This window comes from Leptonychotes weddellii, chromosome 7, assembly GCF_054177405.1.
Source record: "Leptonychotes weddellii isolate Sample4059 chromosome 7, ASM5417740v2, whole genome shotgun sequence".
Classification (NCBI taxonomy): Eukaryota; Metazoa; Chordata; class Mammalia; order Carnivora; family Phocidae; genus Leptonychotes; species Leptonychotes weddellii.
Genome location: NC_138375.1, coordinates 73,996,873 through 74,014,226, shown reverse-complemented (window position 1 = coordinate 74,014,226; position 17,354 = coordinate 73,996,873). Strand labels below are relative to the sequence as shown.

The window sequence follows — 17,354 nt, the reverse complement described above, 5'->3', positions numbered from 1 at the left end:
GGAATCGGAATGAGATAGTTTGTGCTTCTCTTTTCTAGTTTCTTCTGTAGATTCGTAGCCTCACTCTGGATCCTTGCTGTATATACTTGGCACTTTCAATATAAATGTGCTTCAAATTCATTTTACGTAGTTCATTATTTGGTATGTCTCTCTCAGACCCACCCTCCTTTTTTTGTGCAGTTATGTTATTTTATTTCTAGATCTTTTCCTGTTTACCAGAAATATTCCACAAAAAGCAGTGAGGTAATACATGTACAATTTTCTTGTGCAGGGTTTGAAATTCTGATTTGTGTTAAAAATAAAATTATTTGTAGTTTTTATATCCTCGATACAACAGTGATACTGATGCCAAAACCCATTTTCTCATGACATTTTCCTCTAAAAGTCTCCTTTTCTCCCAGTACACCTCTCCAGTAACTCTGGAATTTTAAACTGTTAGGAATGCAAAGAGCAGTTACTTTTGATTTGTTCTCTCAGTTAAATGGCTGTTTAATGTTGGTCCCACCTATGTTTAGTTTTTGTTGTTGTTGTTTTTTATTCCATTCATCTGACTTTGTTCTTTGTTATACTTGTGTACCCTTGTTATGCTTGCATACTTCGAGCTTGGATACTATAACAGATACAATTGGAACTGAATGGGTTTGTGGTTTGGGATTTGGAAATTAGCGTAGAGCTCTGCTGGGAAGCTTTCACATTTTCTTGATCTGTGTCCCACTTCACTTCTCCCCCCTCTTGGTTCAAGTTCAGGACTTTGCCTTTGATGTTTATATTGCCATAGTTTGCCTATTTTTCTTTTTTGGTCCTTTTAATCTTCCTTTTTAAATGCTCCTGTTTTCAGTAGGGTATTTATATCTAAAAATTCTGCAGTTCTTGTTACTCTGGGTGTACTTGTAGGAAGTGGGTGGGTTGGGCTGGATATAGGGAATTGGGAGAGGCTTTGCTGGACACCGTGGAGGTACTGGTGAGAAGCAGCTCTCTTTGCAAAAGGGCATTGCTGTGTAACACTTCTCTAGAATTTTCCATCATACGGTAGAAGCTCTGTCACATGGATCTTGATTGACTGATTCCAGCATTATTACCCTGTTTTGGACTCATATTTCAAAGTGCAAACTTTCATAGCCCAACAGTTTTTGGACCTGTTAACCACATCTAACTGTTTTCTTAATCTAGCTTTAATATATTCTGGAGATATATGCCAAAGGCCGCATGAAAGGACAAATAATGATTAATAGTTAACTAGAATATGAGAAGAAACCTACTAATGCATATTTAGCAGTGGTATTAAGATATGTATTTTTCTTATGCTACTATTCACATAAAAACTTTGAAAAAATACTTTTAAAATACCTAAGCTGTTAAGGAGTAGGCTTCATAATAAATTACTTTTGGCCCTGATTCTAATTATAAATATTATTAACTATAGTCCAGAAGTGAAAATTTCAAAATTGAAAAGTTTCTCCTGAATTTTTAACTTATATAAGCTAAATACATGAATTGAAAATCTGTTCCTTACCACATTGACACCTTATAATACACAGTATCTTTTTATGAAACATACGTCCCTACACATACATGTACATTATACACGTACAGTACTGTCCAAAGGATGGATAAAGTTGGAAAGTATATATAGATTTTTAAAATATGTATACAATATATGGAACTCCACAGAGTTCACAGTGTATTGCAGTTTAAAACAGCAGGGCGCCTGGTGGCTCAGTTGGTTAAAACAGTGAGCAATCCTGCAGTGTCTAATTGGGTCACAGAAAATCCTTTGAAGCTTCCTTACTCATACTGATGCTCTGGCATCTAATGCGTAGTGCTAACATTTGCAAAGTTTTTAGGTGATAAAAGTATGGCATAATTTTAAAACAAAGTGCTTATTTTTAAGTACAAATACTGAAAGGGCTTGCTTATTTCATCAGACTCTCAGTAATTCTCTAGATCTGCTTTACAGTACAACAACTACACTGCTGTCTAGGCTAAATGAATACATAAAAATAGAAGAGTTGGTAGGCTTCAAACATTTTTAATTTTAGGTAGTTACTTATTTGAAAATAAATTCTTTTTATGAATTCCAAAAATTAAACTATAGCAAAAAACGGTATGTGTCCCATTTTATTTCATGACTGATTTGAAGACAAGTAGACTAAGGAGTGCTCTTTGCATTTTGGTTTAGGACATTTTTGACAGTGATTGGTATACCTCTAGAAACCTAATCGGGAGCGCCGACATCATTGTCATCAAATACAACGTAAATGACAAGTTCTCATTCCACGAAGTAAAGGATAATTATATTCCGGTGATAAAAAGGGCATTAAATTCAGTTCCAGTAATCATTGCTGCTGTTGGTACCAGACAAAATGGTAAGTATTTAATTTTTCTTCTTATGATAAGAGTGCAGGTACCATGTTAATTTTAAATAGTGTTCAGTTTATTAATAATTCATATGGTTCTGGGCTTTTTTTTTTGGAAAAAAAATGACTGTTCAAATGCCAGCTCTTATCTCTTCATCACTGGATATGATAGTTAGACATCAAAAGAAAGTGTCACAGACGACTGCTGGGATTCTGATGCGTACAAATCTATCTTCTAAATTGCTCTTCCGCAGAAGTGAAGGAAGTTGGTGATTGTATTCTTTTGATACAGGAGAAGTATGAGGCTGGCGCTGAGCTCTGGGAGATCCTTTTTGACATTCTAAAGGTCCGTCCAGTGGGAAGGATAGATTGTCTGCAGAAGGATTGGCCTTAGGAGCAGGATTTTTAGGTAGCTGGGAACGAGTGAGCTGGAGACGCTGATGGTACCGCCTGAGAGAGAGGATCATTTACTCCACAGATGATGGATTCCGTTGGTTCAGTCCGTTCCAGCAGCTGCTGCTGGGCATGTCATTGTCAGATATCCTAGGGCCAACTCAGAATTCGCTTTGGTTTTGTGGTATTCTGATAGTTCTTTTTAGTGGTATTTCCTCAGTGAAGCTGTCTTTAAAATTTTATTAGTTTATTTTTTCCTTTTTTAAAAAAATTTTATTTTATTATGTTATGTTAGTCACCATACATTACATCATTAGTTTTTGAGGTAGTGTTCCACGATTCATTGTTTGCGTATAACACGCAGTGCTCCATTCGGTACGTGCCCTCTTTAATACCCATCACCAGGCCAACCCATCCCCCACCCCCCTCCCCTCTAGAACCCTCAGTTTGTTTCTCAGAGTCCATAGTCTCTCATGGTTTGTCTCTCCCTCAGATTTCCCCCCCTTCACTTTTCCCTTCCTACTATCTTTTTTTTTTTTTCCTTTTCATTAAGGTATAGCGAAGTAAGGGACATAAAGTTCACTCGGTACCATGGTGCAGCTTAATGCGTTTTTACATATATATACATCCATGCAGCATCTCACAGGTCAAGATAGAGAACATTTGCTTCACTTTGGAAGGCTCTCATGCTTCTTCCCAGTTACTAGCCCCCTCCCCAGGGATGACCATTCTTCTGACTTCTAACAGTATAGATTAGTTTTACCTATTCTAGAACTTCATATTCATGGAATTATATTGTATGTAGTATCTTGTGTCTAATTTCAATTAGCAAAATGCTGATATTCATCCATGTTGCTCTTATCTATAATTTGCTATTTTGCTGTGTATTTTTCAGGTGTGTGAATGTGCTGTAACGTATTTATTCATTCTCCTTTTCATGATGTTTAGGTTGCTTCCTAGAAGTAGGATTTTGGGTCATAGTCATAGGATAGGTATATGGTTTAGCATTAGAAGACACAAATAAAGCAGGCCTGACCCTTCCTTGACCCCACATCCCCTCTACTTCCCTATGTTTCTTTTTATTGCTGGCCTCGATTCTTGAAAGAGTCACCCACACTTCCTGAGTCCACTTCCTGACTTCCCATTTATTCTTTAGTCCACTACAGTCTGACTTTGACTTTCACAATTACATTGGGTTTGTTCTCACTCAGGGTTACCAGTTAAATGCTTATTGCCAAATTTGATTTCCATTTCCATTTAATTTACACTTTAATTTATATTTTAATAACAATTCACCCTTTGAGATTATTCAAACACATCTCTCCCTCCATTTAAAAAAGCTACTCTTTCTTTCTTGGTTGTTTCAATTCTCTGTCTTCTTACTGGTCAAGACCCCCCCACACCTACGCATATTGAACCAACACATCCTTAGTTGTTGCGAGGGTTCCATCCTTTGGCTTCACCTCTTCTTGCTATTTGCTCTAACCTTGAAGCTGTTAATCTGTTGCTCTCCCTTCCCATGTATAGACACTGATGAATACCCAGTCTCTTTCTCCCGCTCTAGTTTCTCTTCCAATCTGTATCACCACAGAATCTTCCTCTTTCTGCTGAATTCCCGGTCTTGGTGAATGATGCCAAAACTATCCATTCACCCAAACTAGAACCATCCAACCCAACTTTCCTCCCATCCCCGAAATCCAGTGGACTAGGAAGCTCTTTTGTTTTCACATTTCAAATAAACCTCAAATTCATTGCTTTCTCTTTGTCTTCATTGGATTTCAGATCCCAGTCATTTACTTATCTGTCTTCTTTTTGGCCTAAAGGGGCAGTTCCTGATCTTGTAGGACCTGAAACTTATACAGTTCTAGAGGTCCTTTGTAAGGAAAAAAATGATAATATTATAGATAACACACACACACCACATGAATATTTAGAATGAGAAAAGGAAGCATGACAAGTTGCAAATCTAACAAGCCATCAAATAAAACCACGAAATGCCACCTCACACCGGTCAGAATGGCTATAATTAACAAGACAGGAAACAACAAATGTTGGTGAGGATGCTGAGAAAGGGAAACCCTCTTAGACTGTTGGTGGGAATGCAAGCTGGGGCAGCTACTTTGGAAAACGGTATAGAAGTTCCTCAAAAAGTTAAAAATAGAGCTACCCTATGACCCAGCAATTGCACTATTAGGTATTTACCCTAAAGATACAAATGTAGTGATCCAAAGGGGCACCTGCACCCCAATGTTAATAGCAGCAATGTCCACAATAGCCAGACTATGGAAAGAGCTGAGTTGTCCATCCACAGATGAATGGATAAAGAAGATGTGGTATATGTATACAATGGAATATTACTTGGCCATCAGAAAGAATGAATACTTACCATTTACATTGACGTGGCTGAAACTGGAGGGGATTACACTGAGTGAAAAAGTTAATCAGAGAAAGACAATTATCATATGGTTTCACTTATATGTGGAATATAAGAAAGAGTGCAGAGCATCATAGGGGAAGGGAGGGAAAACTGAATGGGAAGTCATCAGAGAGTGAGAAAAACCATGAGAGACTCTTAACTCTAGGAAACACACTGAGGGTTCCTGGAGGGGAGGTGGGTGGGGCGATGGGGTAATTGGGTGATGGGCATTAGGAGGGCATGTGATGTGATGAGTACTGGGTGTTATATGCAACTGATGAATCATTGAACACTACATCTGAAACTAATGAAGTACTCTATGTTAGCTAATAGAATTTAAATAAAAAATTAAAAAAATAGAAAGCTGTCAAATACCACAAACATTTAAAAATATTTCCGTTATTTAACAGCTTGACATTTCTTTAAGTTTTCTTATATTTGTTGGCTGCATAGTCTTTGATTACTTCTTCATATGATAACCACTTTTGATATTTTCTATATAGAGAAGACAATTAGAGTTAGTTTTTTTCCCAGCGTGTTTGTTCGCTCTTCACATGATTTGGAGCTGGGCACTATGGTTTGTGTTGTGCTCCTCTTTCAGCTGGGCATCTTTGTTTCAGGACACCAAACAAGTCTGCTCAGTGGGTGGCAGAAGCATCCCTCAGGGCTATTTGTGTACCAGGACAGTTCTCAGACATTTAACTGTACAAGGAAGTGACTGCAAACCACAAATAGTATCTCACTAAACCTAAATTTAAATTCCCATTAGCAGGATCCCGAAGATGCCTGTCATTATTCCCAAGCTGCCTGATATACAAGTGAGTTGGAGTGGAAGGAGACAGTGGTCTTAACCAAATGTAGTTAGAATATCTTATTTTGCAAATTTTACAAAAGCATATGACTATGTGAAAGAATCTATTGCCCAGGTTTCTCCCAAAGCTTTGGAAAGGACCCATAAGACAAGAGCCCTCACACTTAGGCTTTATCAGCTTAATGGTGAATTGACCTGTGGTCTCCTATTCCTGCTTTGCTCCTTTCTGAAATAAATCCTCTCAGAATAATCATCCTAGAATACAAGTCAGATCATGATAGTCAATACTTTAAATTCTTTAGAAACTTTCTTCTTTTTCCCTTTTATTTGCAAAATTTCAAACCCAAGAAGTTTGAGCAGAATAGAACAGTGAACCCCAGAGATTACAAACACATACACACAGACTCTCTCTCTCTCTCTTTTTTCATTTGGGAGGGAATTATAAAATTATGGGATTTCTTTTTTTTTTCCTTCAATCCTAATTACTTAAGCATGTATTGTCTAAGGGAGAGCCATTTTCCTATCAGCCATAATCCAATCATCATTCAAGAAATGTGAGATACTATTATCTATTATACTATTATTTTATTTATTTATTTTTTTAAAGATTTTATTTATTTATTTGCGAGAGAGAATGAGAGACAGAGAGCACGAGAGGGAGGAGGGTCAGAGGGAGAAGCAGACTCCCCACTGAGCAGGGAGCCCGATGCGGGACTCGATCCCGGGACTCCAGGATCATGACCTGAGCCGAAGGCAGTCGCTTAACCGACTGAGCCACCCAGGTGCCCCTATTATACTATTATTTTAAACATAATCCACATTCAGATTTTCTCAGTTGTTCCAAAGCTATTTTTTTAATCCAGGATAAAATTAAGGACTACATACTGCATTTAATTGTTATGTGTCTCTAATGTCTCTCTGGTCTCTTTTAATCCAGAACAGTTCCCCAGCCTGTTTTTGTGTGTGTGTGTTTTGTTTTTAGTCTTTCATGACATTGACATTTTTAAAGAATCTAAGCCCATTATTTTGCATAATTCCTTTAGTTATGATAACTGTGGTTGCAAAATAGTGATTTTCTATCATTCCACCTACACTTATTAGTTGGTATTATTCTGTAAATAGAGCTTTCCCTTCTCTCTGCTCCCACATCTTTCTTTTAGAATCATTATAATTCATGGATTTGTTTTTTAAATTCAATATTTTATAATCTGTTCTTCTCATTATTCTTTCTGTTGCTCGTATTACTCCAAATTTGCATGGAGGGAGTCTTTTCAAGCTAGTTCCAATTAATTTTTGAGTGCTTCCTAATTTTCTGGCATCAGATGTCCCAGGCTCACCTGGAATCAATCAGTCATTTCTTCAAGGGAGCCCTGGTTCCATTTAGTGAGCAATGATATTTAGAAACCAAGATCGGGGCTTTAGGGGTGCTCATAACCTTAAGTGTCATTGCTTCAAGGCCCTTTCATTGGATATATATATATTTTTTTAAATATATATCTTTTTAAAAAAATTTCCTTGATTTTTTATTTTAATTTTTAAAAAAATTTTTATTATGTTATGTTAATCACCATATATTACATCATTGGTTTTTGATGTAGTGTTCCATGATTCATTGTTTGTGTATAACACCCAGTGTTCCATTCAGTACGTGCCCTCCTTAATAGCCATCACCATGCTAACCGATCCCCCCACCCCGCTCCCCTCTAGAACCCTCAGTTTGTTTTTCAGAGTCCAAATATATATCTTTTAATCATGAGTTCCCATTGATACTCTTTTTCCAATCCAGTATTTGTATCTCACTTCAATAATTTTCTCTTGTAACATCTTACCTAAAAGACATGATCCTTCATCTCCTGACTACTTCTGCAGCCTTGTAGGCACGATCTTTTGTGTCTTATGTACCTGACACACTGAACTACTTGAATTTAATGTCTTTTTTTAGATCTGGGAAAGTCTCAACTTAACTTCAGATATTGATTTCTTGATCTTCAGATTCTTGATTTCTTCAGATTCTTGATTTCTTCAGATATCACCTTCCCTCTATTTTCTCTATTCTCTCCTTTTTGGACTCTTATTAGACTGATGTTGAAACTTTTGGATCTCTCCTTTGTTTCTCCTATTTTTCTTCTATATTTCTTTTTTTTTTTTTTAAAGATTTTATTTATTTATTTGAGAGAGAGAGAAGGAGAGAGAGAGAACACATGAGAGGGGATAGGGTCAGAGGACGAAGCAGACTCCCTGCCGAGCAGGGAGCCCGATGCGGGACTCGATCCAGGGACTTCAGGATCATGACCTGAGCCGAAGGCAGTCGCTTAACCAACTGAGCCACCCAGGCGCCCTTGCTTTTATATTTCTTAACCTTTATTTCTCTGTGTTGTGTTATAGGAGAATTCTTTGGTCTTTTTCCCGAACTCACAAATTACTTCTGCAGGGTCTATCCTGCTCTTTTGCATTATTACATTTTTAAAAATGTTCACAGCTTTTCATATCCAAGATCTCTAATTGGTTGTTTTTCATAATTTCTTCTACCTGTTTTAAGAATGTAAATACTTTAAGAAGAAAACCTCTCTCAGTTAATTATACTTATGTTAAGATTCTGTTTTGATTGGTCTACTGAGTTGTTTTAAGGAGGACAATCTAAATCTTTTCATTTGATGAGATTTTATTTCATAGTATGGAGGCTTCTTAAATGTTGGATAATTCTTAATTTGCCTAGTTTTGCAGTTTAGATTCTCTGTTGGATTAACGCCTTTCTCCTCCTCTGCCTAACTGCTCTCTGAGTTTGGGGTGGGAGTGAGAGCTCATATGAGATTTGCAGGCCTCGCTGCTACCAGTGGGGTGTCCAGCTGATCTCCACTCAGTTGTCCATGGGCCTCCTTGTTGCTCCTCCATGATTGAGCAGTGAGTATTCTTGATGTTGCCCAGTGTGTGACTTCCCACCTGTCCTCTGAGCTTCAGCTTCCCTCTTTGGTCCTTTGCTACCTGCCTTCAGCCGTTAGGCACTCCTCCTTTCTGGGCTGATGAGTTTCTCTCCTCTTAATTTTTGAGTGTTTCTATATATGCACACTTCCCTTCCTCCTTCTCCCACGCCTCCCTTTCTTCCTTCCCTCCATTTCTCTCTCCTTTCTCCTTCCCTCTCTCTCCCCTCTTTGTTTAATCGTTTCTGTTATTTGACAGGGAGAGGAGTTCTGGGCTTAGCTTGCCATTTTGTAACTGGAAGCTAATGTGTTGTTGTTTTTGTCTTACATCCAGATCTCTGCATATGCTATACCCTCTAATGGGAGTGCCCCTCTGCACAACTCCTGTCATATCTACACGGCCAATTCATACTTATCCAGTAAATCACTACCTCTTCTGTGAAGCCTTCCATAATCCCCAGGCAGAGTCAGTTTCTTCCCTTCTGTTCCCATGGTGATTTTGCATACTTTATTTTAGTATTTATTATATGTATTATATTATAATTTGCAGTCACGTCTATGTTGGCTCAGTTGACTATGAGCTTTTATCTGTGTATATTTCTTGTTTGATATATGGTAGGTACTCAATAAACATTTGTTCAGTTAGTGGATGAATGGTTTTAAACAAGATGAAATTAATTTCACATATAGATGTGATTGCAAAGTAATTACCAAACTAAATCTGATATTCAACCCGAGGATTTTTATTGCTTCCCTCCCCCAGTCCCTTGCAATACATGAAGCTGTGCTGTGTGTTCTCCTGATAATTCCTCTCTTGAGCTCTTTTTAGAATTAGTTCAGCAAACACAGTCTCATCATTTTCCTTTGTTACACATGTTTTGACAAGCTTGACTTGTATGTCTTCTTCATCACATTTGGCTTTGAACAAATTTTTGGCTTTTACTAAATATTGAACCTGTCTTTAAAAGAGAATTTTTTTTTCCTGAACATGCCTAGGGGTATTCATAGCCTTAAGCTCCCCAAAATGGGCGTCGTGTCTTCTTTTGTTTTTGAAGTTCTGATAGAGTCGAGTACATTGCTAGGCTAGAATTCTTAAAAAGATTTCTAAAACTTTCAAGCACTTGGCAACATTGTAAGAATCACCCTACAGATTCTGAAAACCCCTGCTTTGAAAGAGATGCCATTCATTTGAATTCCAGAGTTACAATGTGTTTGCTTTAAAAAAAAAATAGACATTTGTGATAACACCTTAAAAGATGTCACATAAGAGAAGGAACAAAGACTACAGTGTTAACTAGAAGTGTAACACTGATGTCCAGAGTCCCTGTGACCCTGAGGTAGGCTCACAGGAGTGATCTCCTGAAGAAGGCACCGCAATTTAAAATTATTTTGGGTCCTCTTATGGTTCCTGCTGAAATGCATAATGTAGGTTTATTTATTCTATAAATGTTTTGTTGGTTTTCGTGCTATACCCACCACATAATGGCGAGACGTTTTTTCCCTTTTGGGTGCATGTGAACAAAAACCAATGTCTTCTGTGCTACAGAGGAGATAGGAAGACTAGATGTGAAGAGGAATTTTCTAGGCGTGTATGTCAGTAAAGGGCCATGGCTATACACAGCGGAAAACCCTGCTCAGCTGGGTTAAACCTGAAATTAGCTGGATTTTCCTTTAAATCAAGATTATTTGTTAAAAATTATTTTACATTATGTTCACTTAATTTTTCACTTGAAACTCGTTGCTTTATTTTTGTTTAGAAATACAGTTTAATAAGATGGGCTGCCTACTCACCCCATTCCATCAACATAAGGAGAGCTTTGTAGACATAAGAAGGCCTCTGTCTTCAGAAAATCAAAGGCACTGTTTATGAATCTTTGTAAAAAATGTGAAATACCAATGTGTTATTTTTCAAGATAGGCTAAATTCTGTATAAAAACTTTATGTGCTCCAAACCCAAGATGATCCTGGAAGAAGTAAAGCAAAAACTCAGAATTCAGGGCTTAATTTTGAGAACCCATGCTTAACTTTTAAATCACTGTGTCTTTACTCAAACTAAATTTTTATCTTATCTTTTGATATCACTTTACTTATCAGATAGAGCAAGTAACAGTGTTATCATTGTTTTTCCATCTCTGACACACAAAGAGACTTGGACAAGTCACTTATCTTCCCTGAGCCCCAGTTTCCTCCTCTGCAAAAGGAGGATGTAAATTCCTGGTTTCTGAGCTCTAAAATGCTTTCAATGAAGCTAAAATTATCTACATAGTTATATACATAGCACTCACATACACTAGATATCCTTTGTGTACATATATATGGTTCACCTATATGCAGTTCACTGGTAAGGACGTTGTTGTGTAGGCTGTGGGAAGTTGCCCAAATGTCCTTTTTTTAAACTTTTTTTTTTTTTTTAAGATTTTTATTTGTTTATTTTAGAGAGAGAGAGCAAGCAGGGGGGGAAGTAGAGAGGGACGGAGAGGGAGGGGGCAAGAATCTCAAGCAGACTGCATGCTGAGTGCAGAGCCGCACGTGGGGCTTGATCTCACGACCCTGAGATCATGACCTGAGCCGAAATCAAGTCAGATGCTTAACCGACTGAGCCATGCAGGTGCCCCCCAAATGCCCTTTGGGGCCACTGTACTTACTCCCTCAGTTACCAGACTGTTGGCTGCTGATGGCACACAGCTGAGTCCCTTCCCGGGTGTTACCTTGTGCTGATAGAAGCTGCTTACTCAAGGTTCTGCCCCCTCCATGGCAGCCCTCATCTAGTCACTGATTATCTTGATTGATTTAGGGACACAAAGGCCCAGCTGCCTTCCCCCAAATTGGGAACCATTCTAAAGGGCCATCTAAGCTCCAGCCCCCTCCAGTAGGATCTGCTGAGATCTTTGTTCTAGCTATATTGCAGTTTGAATTTTTTCTCTGCCCAGTCCCATTTCCCTCACCCCTGAGTACATTTGTTCCCAAGATCATTCCCCCAATAAACCTCCTGCACACCAGTCTCCATCTCAGAGTCTGCTTCCCAGGGAAACTAATCTATAACAACATGCATTTCTAGAAATGGATTTATCCCTCTTTGATTTGGCTGCCATTTAAACAATGATATATCTAATGTCATGAAACAAAACAAACCTTGCTGATGACATTTTTAGCTTTATTAAGGAGTGTCCTAATAGATATGTGGATCTACCACCTACCCAGCCATACATCTGTACGTGGTACAACCATGACACTTATGATAGTTCACATTTTGAAAATACTTTTTATTCCTTTATAAAAAATTTTTTAATCTTGAAGAGAAAGATAAGTGATTGAATTTGGTTTCTGTAGTTGAATACTTTAGAGTCTAATAATTGAAATGTTTGGATTAATAAGAATGTACTTTATGTGAAATCTACAAAATTTTGCAGCCTTGAGGATTCAGATCTAGTCAACTCGGTGAATATATTTCAAGTTTATTACCAAAAAAAAAAAAAAAAAAGAAAGAAAAAAGAGCTAACCCAACCCACTGTTTTCCATGGTTTCTATGGGCAATTAAGTTGTTAATTTGTATTGATACTCAGGATGTCAGGGTTATATAAAGGGAAACATGTCCTCCATTATAGCTGATTGCTTTAATTACTATAAAAGCCTTGGTGATATATATTCACTTATTTTAAAGTTTTTCTGTTTTCTAAAATACTGTTTATTCTAATTGCACACAAAGCTTGTTTACTTTAGGGACCTTTCTATAACACTGATGCTTTTTATTCAAAGCCTGGTGGATCATGGACGTACCACCTGCCCCTGAACTATGATTCTGGTATAAGCTGTTAATTTGTTGTTCAGTGTTCAGGTTGCCTGTGTAAATTTCTTTTCCTGTTTAATTTCAAGGCTCTTTGTTACTCATATTTCTTTTCTCAGAAGAATTACCTTGTACATGCCCGCTGTGTACCTCAGACAGAGGGAGCTGTGTCAGTACAACCGAAGGGATCCAACTCGCTAAAGAACTGGGAGCTACCTATCTTGAACTACACAGCCTTGATGACTTCTACATAGGAAAATATTTTGGAGGAGTGGTAAGTGGTAATCCCTGTTACATAAAGTCAAGTCATTTGTCAGGTTCGCTCTGTAGCTATTTTCTAGAACCTCAGTTAGAACTTTAGTTTTAAAAGCATGATTGGTTTTAACTTTGAGAAACAAACTGAGAGTAGAGTCAGGTTTTGTCAGAGTAAAATTATAATTTTATTTTTCTCTTCAAATGAAGCATTTTCTATTGTCTAATGGGATATTTTGGAATTTTCCATTTGGTGACACTGTTGTTTTTTATTGTACATTCCAAAAGCGTATTTACTTACACAAACCTGTGATGTCAGTTTTATTCGTAATCTTTATATTGTTCAATGAGCCTTGCATCCTGAACGATTGGGCCCTGAAAGTTCTCCTTCATTCCTATCTACTACTTGAAAAGAAAGATTTTTCTTTCCCTATGTGTGCTTCGGCAAGATTTTGTATACTCCTAAATGATTCAGCTCAAAAATATCCATAGAAACTGCTTATACAAATAGCTTGTTGGGGCGCCTGGATGGTGCAGTCGGTTAAGTATCAGACTATTGATTTCTGCTTGGGTTATGATCTCAGGGTCATGAGATCAAGCCCTCAGAGTCCACGCCCGCTGAGGAGTCTGCTTCTGTCCTCTCCTTCTCCCTCTGCCCCTTTCCCTGCTTGCATGCACATGCTCTCTCTGTCTCTCAAATAAATAAATCTTAAAAAAAAAACATTTGGGATTTGCTCGCTCTGTAGCTATGGCATTTATTGGGCCCTATAGGCATTTTGAGACCCATCTTGGCACATAGCACCTACCCTACACTGTTAAGACTGCATGGTGCTTGGAGAACACCATGGGGTTGTATCATGTAAGTATGAACTGACTTTGGAACTATCGTTTCAACCCTCTAAGAAGTGACTCCACTCAACAGACAAATTTGGTAAACATGGATAAGAGGTTTAAACAAAAGTAAACCCTGCATTAAGCAGGGGCACTTTGAACTTCTCCATTAGTTCCTTGGCTCTTTGTCAAGTACTCTTTCTAATATACCAGTATATTCATTATGTAGATTCATGTCAAAATGTTGAGGTCTCCACAGATGACTGTAGAAAATTTCATTTGTTCTGGACAGTTACCAAATTCCAAATAAGAACCAAAGATAAAATAAGCACCAAATATAAATGGGTCTGATTTCCATCATGTATAAGTGGCTATTATTTAGCCCACTAATGTGAAGAAACATTAATAAAAATATAGCATTAAGAAAGATATACTCACAAGATTGATATCCTAATGACTGTGAGAAACTTTTGTCTTTTTTTTTTTTTACAGTGATAAATAAAAAGTAGAAAGGGTAGGAAGGTAGAGAGGACTGAAATCTAATTTTCCTGTCAAAGATACTATATTGTAGTGAATTAAAAAAAAATCTTAATTTAGTCTAAGAATCTTGCATTTCCCTGAAATATTTAGGAAACTGGGGAAAAATGATAGTTCGGTTTCATTTGTTGGAGAGGAGGGGACTGATTCTCTTGGGGTATGGAGCTCTCCTTGTTCCCTGCTCCACTTCCTGAACCTGAAATCTCAGGGTCACTCTTCCGACCTGCCAACTCCCACTTTTATCTGCTCGCTTCTGCTTCCTCCTCCTTGTTTCTCTTTGTTCCTAACACCTGGTGTTGCAGTTAGGGTTGGACGCGTGATAAGGATTGAAGATGTGGTCAAGGTTGGAAGAAAGGGCAGTTTTTTTTTTTCCTTAAGGCTTGGTAAGAATATGGAAATAAGATCAGAATGATCCCTTTTGAGATTATTGAATAGTAAAGTACAGCTTCGGTTGTGAGTGTAAGAAATAGTGGCATTTGCAGGAATATAGATGGAGATGATAATGTCAGAGTGAAAGGAGCATTTAAAATCTTGTGTTTAAGGGTCAGGGATGAAGACCTGGGCAAGAGGGGTGTGTGCCCTGTAGCTTTAGAGAGCCCCATCTGGCCCTCCTCCAGTTGCACCCCCATGGCACAAGTTGATGGAGCCAAGGGGGTGTGCCCACCTGGAGCTAGAAGCCCTTCTAGACGTGCACCATCCATTATGGTAGCCACTAGCCACAGGGGGCTATTTGTGTTTAAATTAACTAAAGAAAATTCAGTTCCTCAGATGCACTACCCACATCTCAGATGCTTAATAGCTACATGTGACCTGTGGCTACTCTATTCAATAGCACAGATATTATAGAGCATTTCCATCAACACAGAACAGAGGGTTCTATTGTACAGTGCTCCAACCATGTTCCAAAACCCAGGACCCCAGAATTCTCTGACCAGTGGCACTCAGTCTGTTTCTCAGGCTTGTGCAGGCCTTTTTCCTGCGTCAGTCCTCCTGAAGGTGGATTGCATTACTAGTGTGTGTGTCCCTAGGTCTGAAAGGTGGCCAAAGGATGACTACATATGAGGAATGGGGGAGGGGAGAGTAGAGTTTGGATACGTAGGCATGGATGTCTACTTATACGCATAAAGTTCCTTGAGGCATGGGATGGAGCAGGGCATGAGAAGAGAAGGGGCAGTTTTGGGGCCCAGGAGTTAGGGGCCAGTTCTCCCTGTGCTACACGAAACTCTGAGAAGTCTGAGAATTTAAATCCAAACCTGGCTGTCAAAGCAAGAGGATAGAATATCTTTTACATAATAGTTTGTTTTCTTGATTTACTTAGTTTAAATATTTGTGTATGTGGGGGATGCCTGGGTGGCTCAGTCGTTAAGCGTCTGCCTTCGGCTCAGGTCATGATCCCAGGGTCCTGGGATCGAGTCCCACATCGGGCTCCCCGCTCAGCAGGGAGTCTGCTTCTCCATCTCCCTCTGCTGCTCCCCCTGCTTGTGCTCTCTCTCTCTCTCTCTGACAAATAAATAAATAAAAATCTTTAAATATTTGTGTATGTGGTACAAGGTCTATTTGTTCTTTTGCCCCAAGCCTCACAGTGTAAGGCATAGGTCTGGTGCCGTGCAAGGATTTTTTTTATTTTATTTTATTTTTATTTTTTTAAAAGATTTTATTTATTTACTTGAGAGAGAGAGAGAGATAGCAAAAGAGAGCATGGGGGGTGGGCAAGGAGAGGGAGAAGCAGGCTCCCCCCGCTGAGCAGGGAGCCCGATGCAGGACTCTATCCCAGGAACCTGAGATCATGACCTGAGTCAAAAGCAGATGCTTAACCCACTGAGCCACCCAGGTGCCCCTCAGCTTTTAAAGTAATCTTTACACCTAACATGGGGCTCAAACTTACAACCCCAAGATCAAGAGCTGCTGTGCTCTACTGACTGAGCCAGCCAGGCACCCCAAGATTTTTAATTTATAACATAAAGGATGTATTTCAATGTAATTTATTCAAGCAAAAAATAGAGCACGTGTAAATATCCCTAGTTGATATGAGCATCTGTGACATAGAGCCAGATCTGTCCTGCCTTGAGTTTCTCTAGTATTAACTGCTGTGGTTGCCCACGAGATGGTTATTGACAGTCACACAGTCGTCCTGCTGGGCTATTATTCAAGAGAATAAACAGTTCCTTCTTGAATGGGTAGTTTATTTATGCTTAGACAAGGCACAGTCTGTTCTACTTGATACATTTTTTTTTGATACATTTTTTTTTTTTTAAAGATTTTATTTATTTATTTGAGACAGAGAGCACATGAGAGGGGGGAGGGTCAGAGGCAGAAGCAGGCTCCCTGCCGAGCAGGGAGCCCGATGCGGGACTTGATCCCGGGACTCCAGGATCATGACCTGAGCCGAAGGCAGTCGCCTAACCAACTGAGCCACCCAGGCGCCCTTGATACATTTTTTTTAAATAAAAAATTGTTTAAAGTGTTTGCTAAAGCTTACATGGAGATGGTAATGGCATTAAAAACATTTGGCAAATGTGATTTGGGGTACCAATAATCATGTCAGATACATAATTTTGTTGAAGCTTTAATCAAAATTTGATTCATGTTTTAGTTGGAGTATTTTATGATTCAAGCCTTAAATCAGAAGACAAGTGAAAAAATGAAGAAAAGGAAAATGAGCAACTCATTTCATGGGATTAGACCACCTCAGCTTGAACAACCAGGTGCATTTATTAACCAATGTTTAGACATTCAATTGATATTTATTATAGATCACTTCATAAGTCGTGGAGCAATTGTTCCCAAATTTGAGTATGTTGAGGACTCACCTGGCATTCTTTTTCAGTAAATCTGGGGTGGGGTGTGGCATCTGCTTTTAAAATAAGTTTCCAGGTGATTCTGAAGCAGGTGGTATTTGGACCCATTTTGAGGAATACTGTCTTAAACTTGAGTCTGTAGCTTCTTTAAAAAATAGTGTGTGTGGTGAAGAGCTATCCTAGATTAAAGTCTAAGAGAAATACAACCAAGTGCAATACATGAACCTTGATTGGATACCAGTTCAATAAAAACATCT

At 38.5% G+C, this 17,354-nt stretch overlaps 1 protein-coding gene across 1 annotated transcript in view; it reads left to right on the top strand.

Annotated features, from left to right (window-relative positions):
• Nucleotides 1–17,354, top strand: part of RHOBTB3 (Rho related BTB domain containing 3) — a 55,557-nt gene that overhangs the window by 3,258 nt on the left and 34,945 nt on the right. Inside the window, exons 3-5 of the mRNA XM_081826539.1 lie at nt 2,180–2,366; nt 12,799–12,953; nt 16,893–17,004. Of these exons, the coding sequence (XP_081682665.1) occupies nt 2,180–2,366; nt 12,799–12,953; nt 16,893–17,004 (454 nt within the window). The remainder of the gene's footprint in view (nt 1–2,179; nt 2,367–12,798; nt 12,954–16,892; nt 17,005–17,354) is intronic.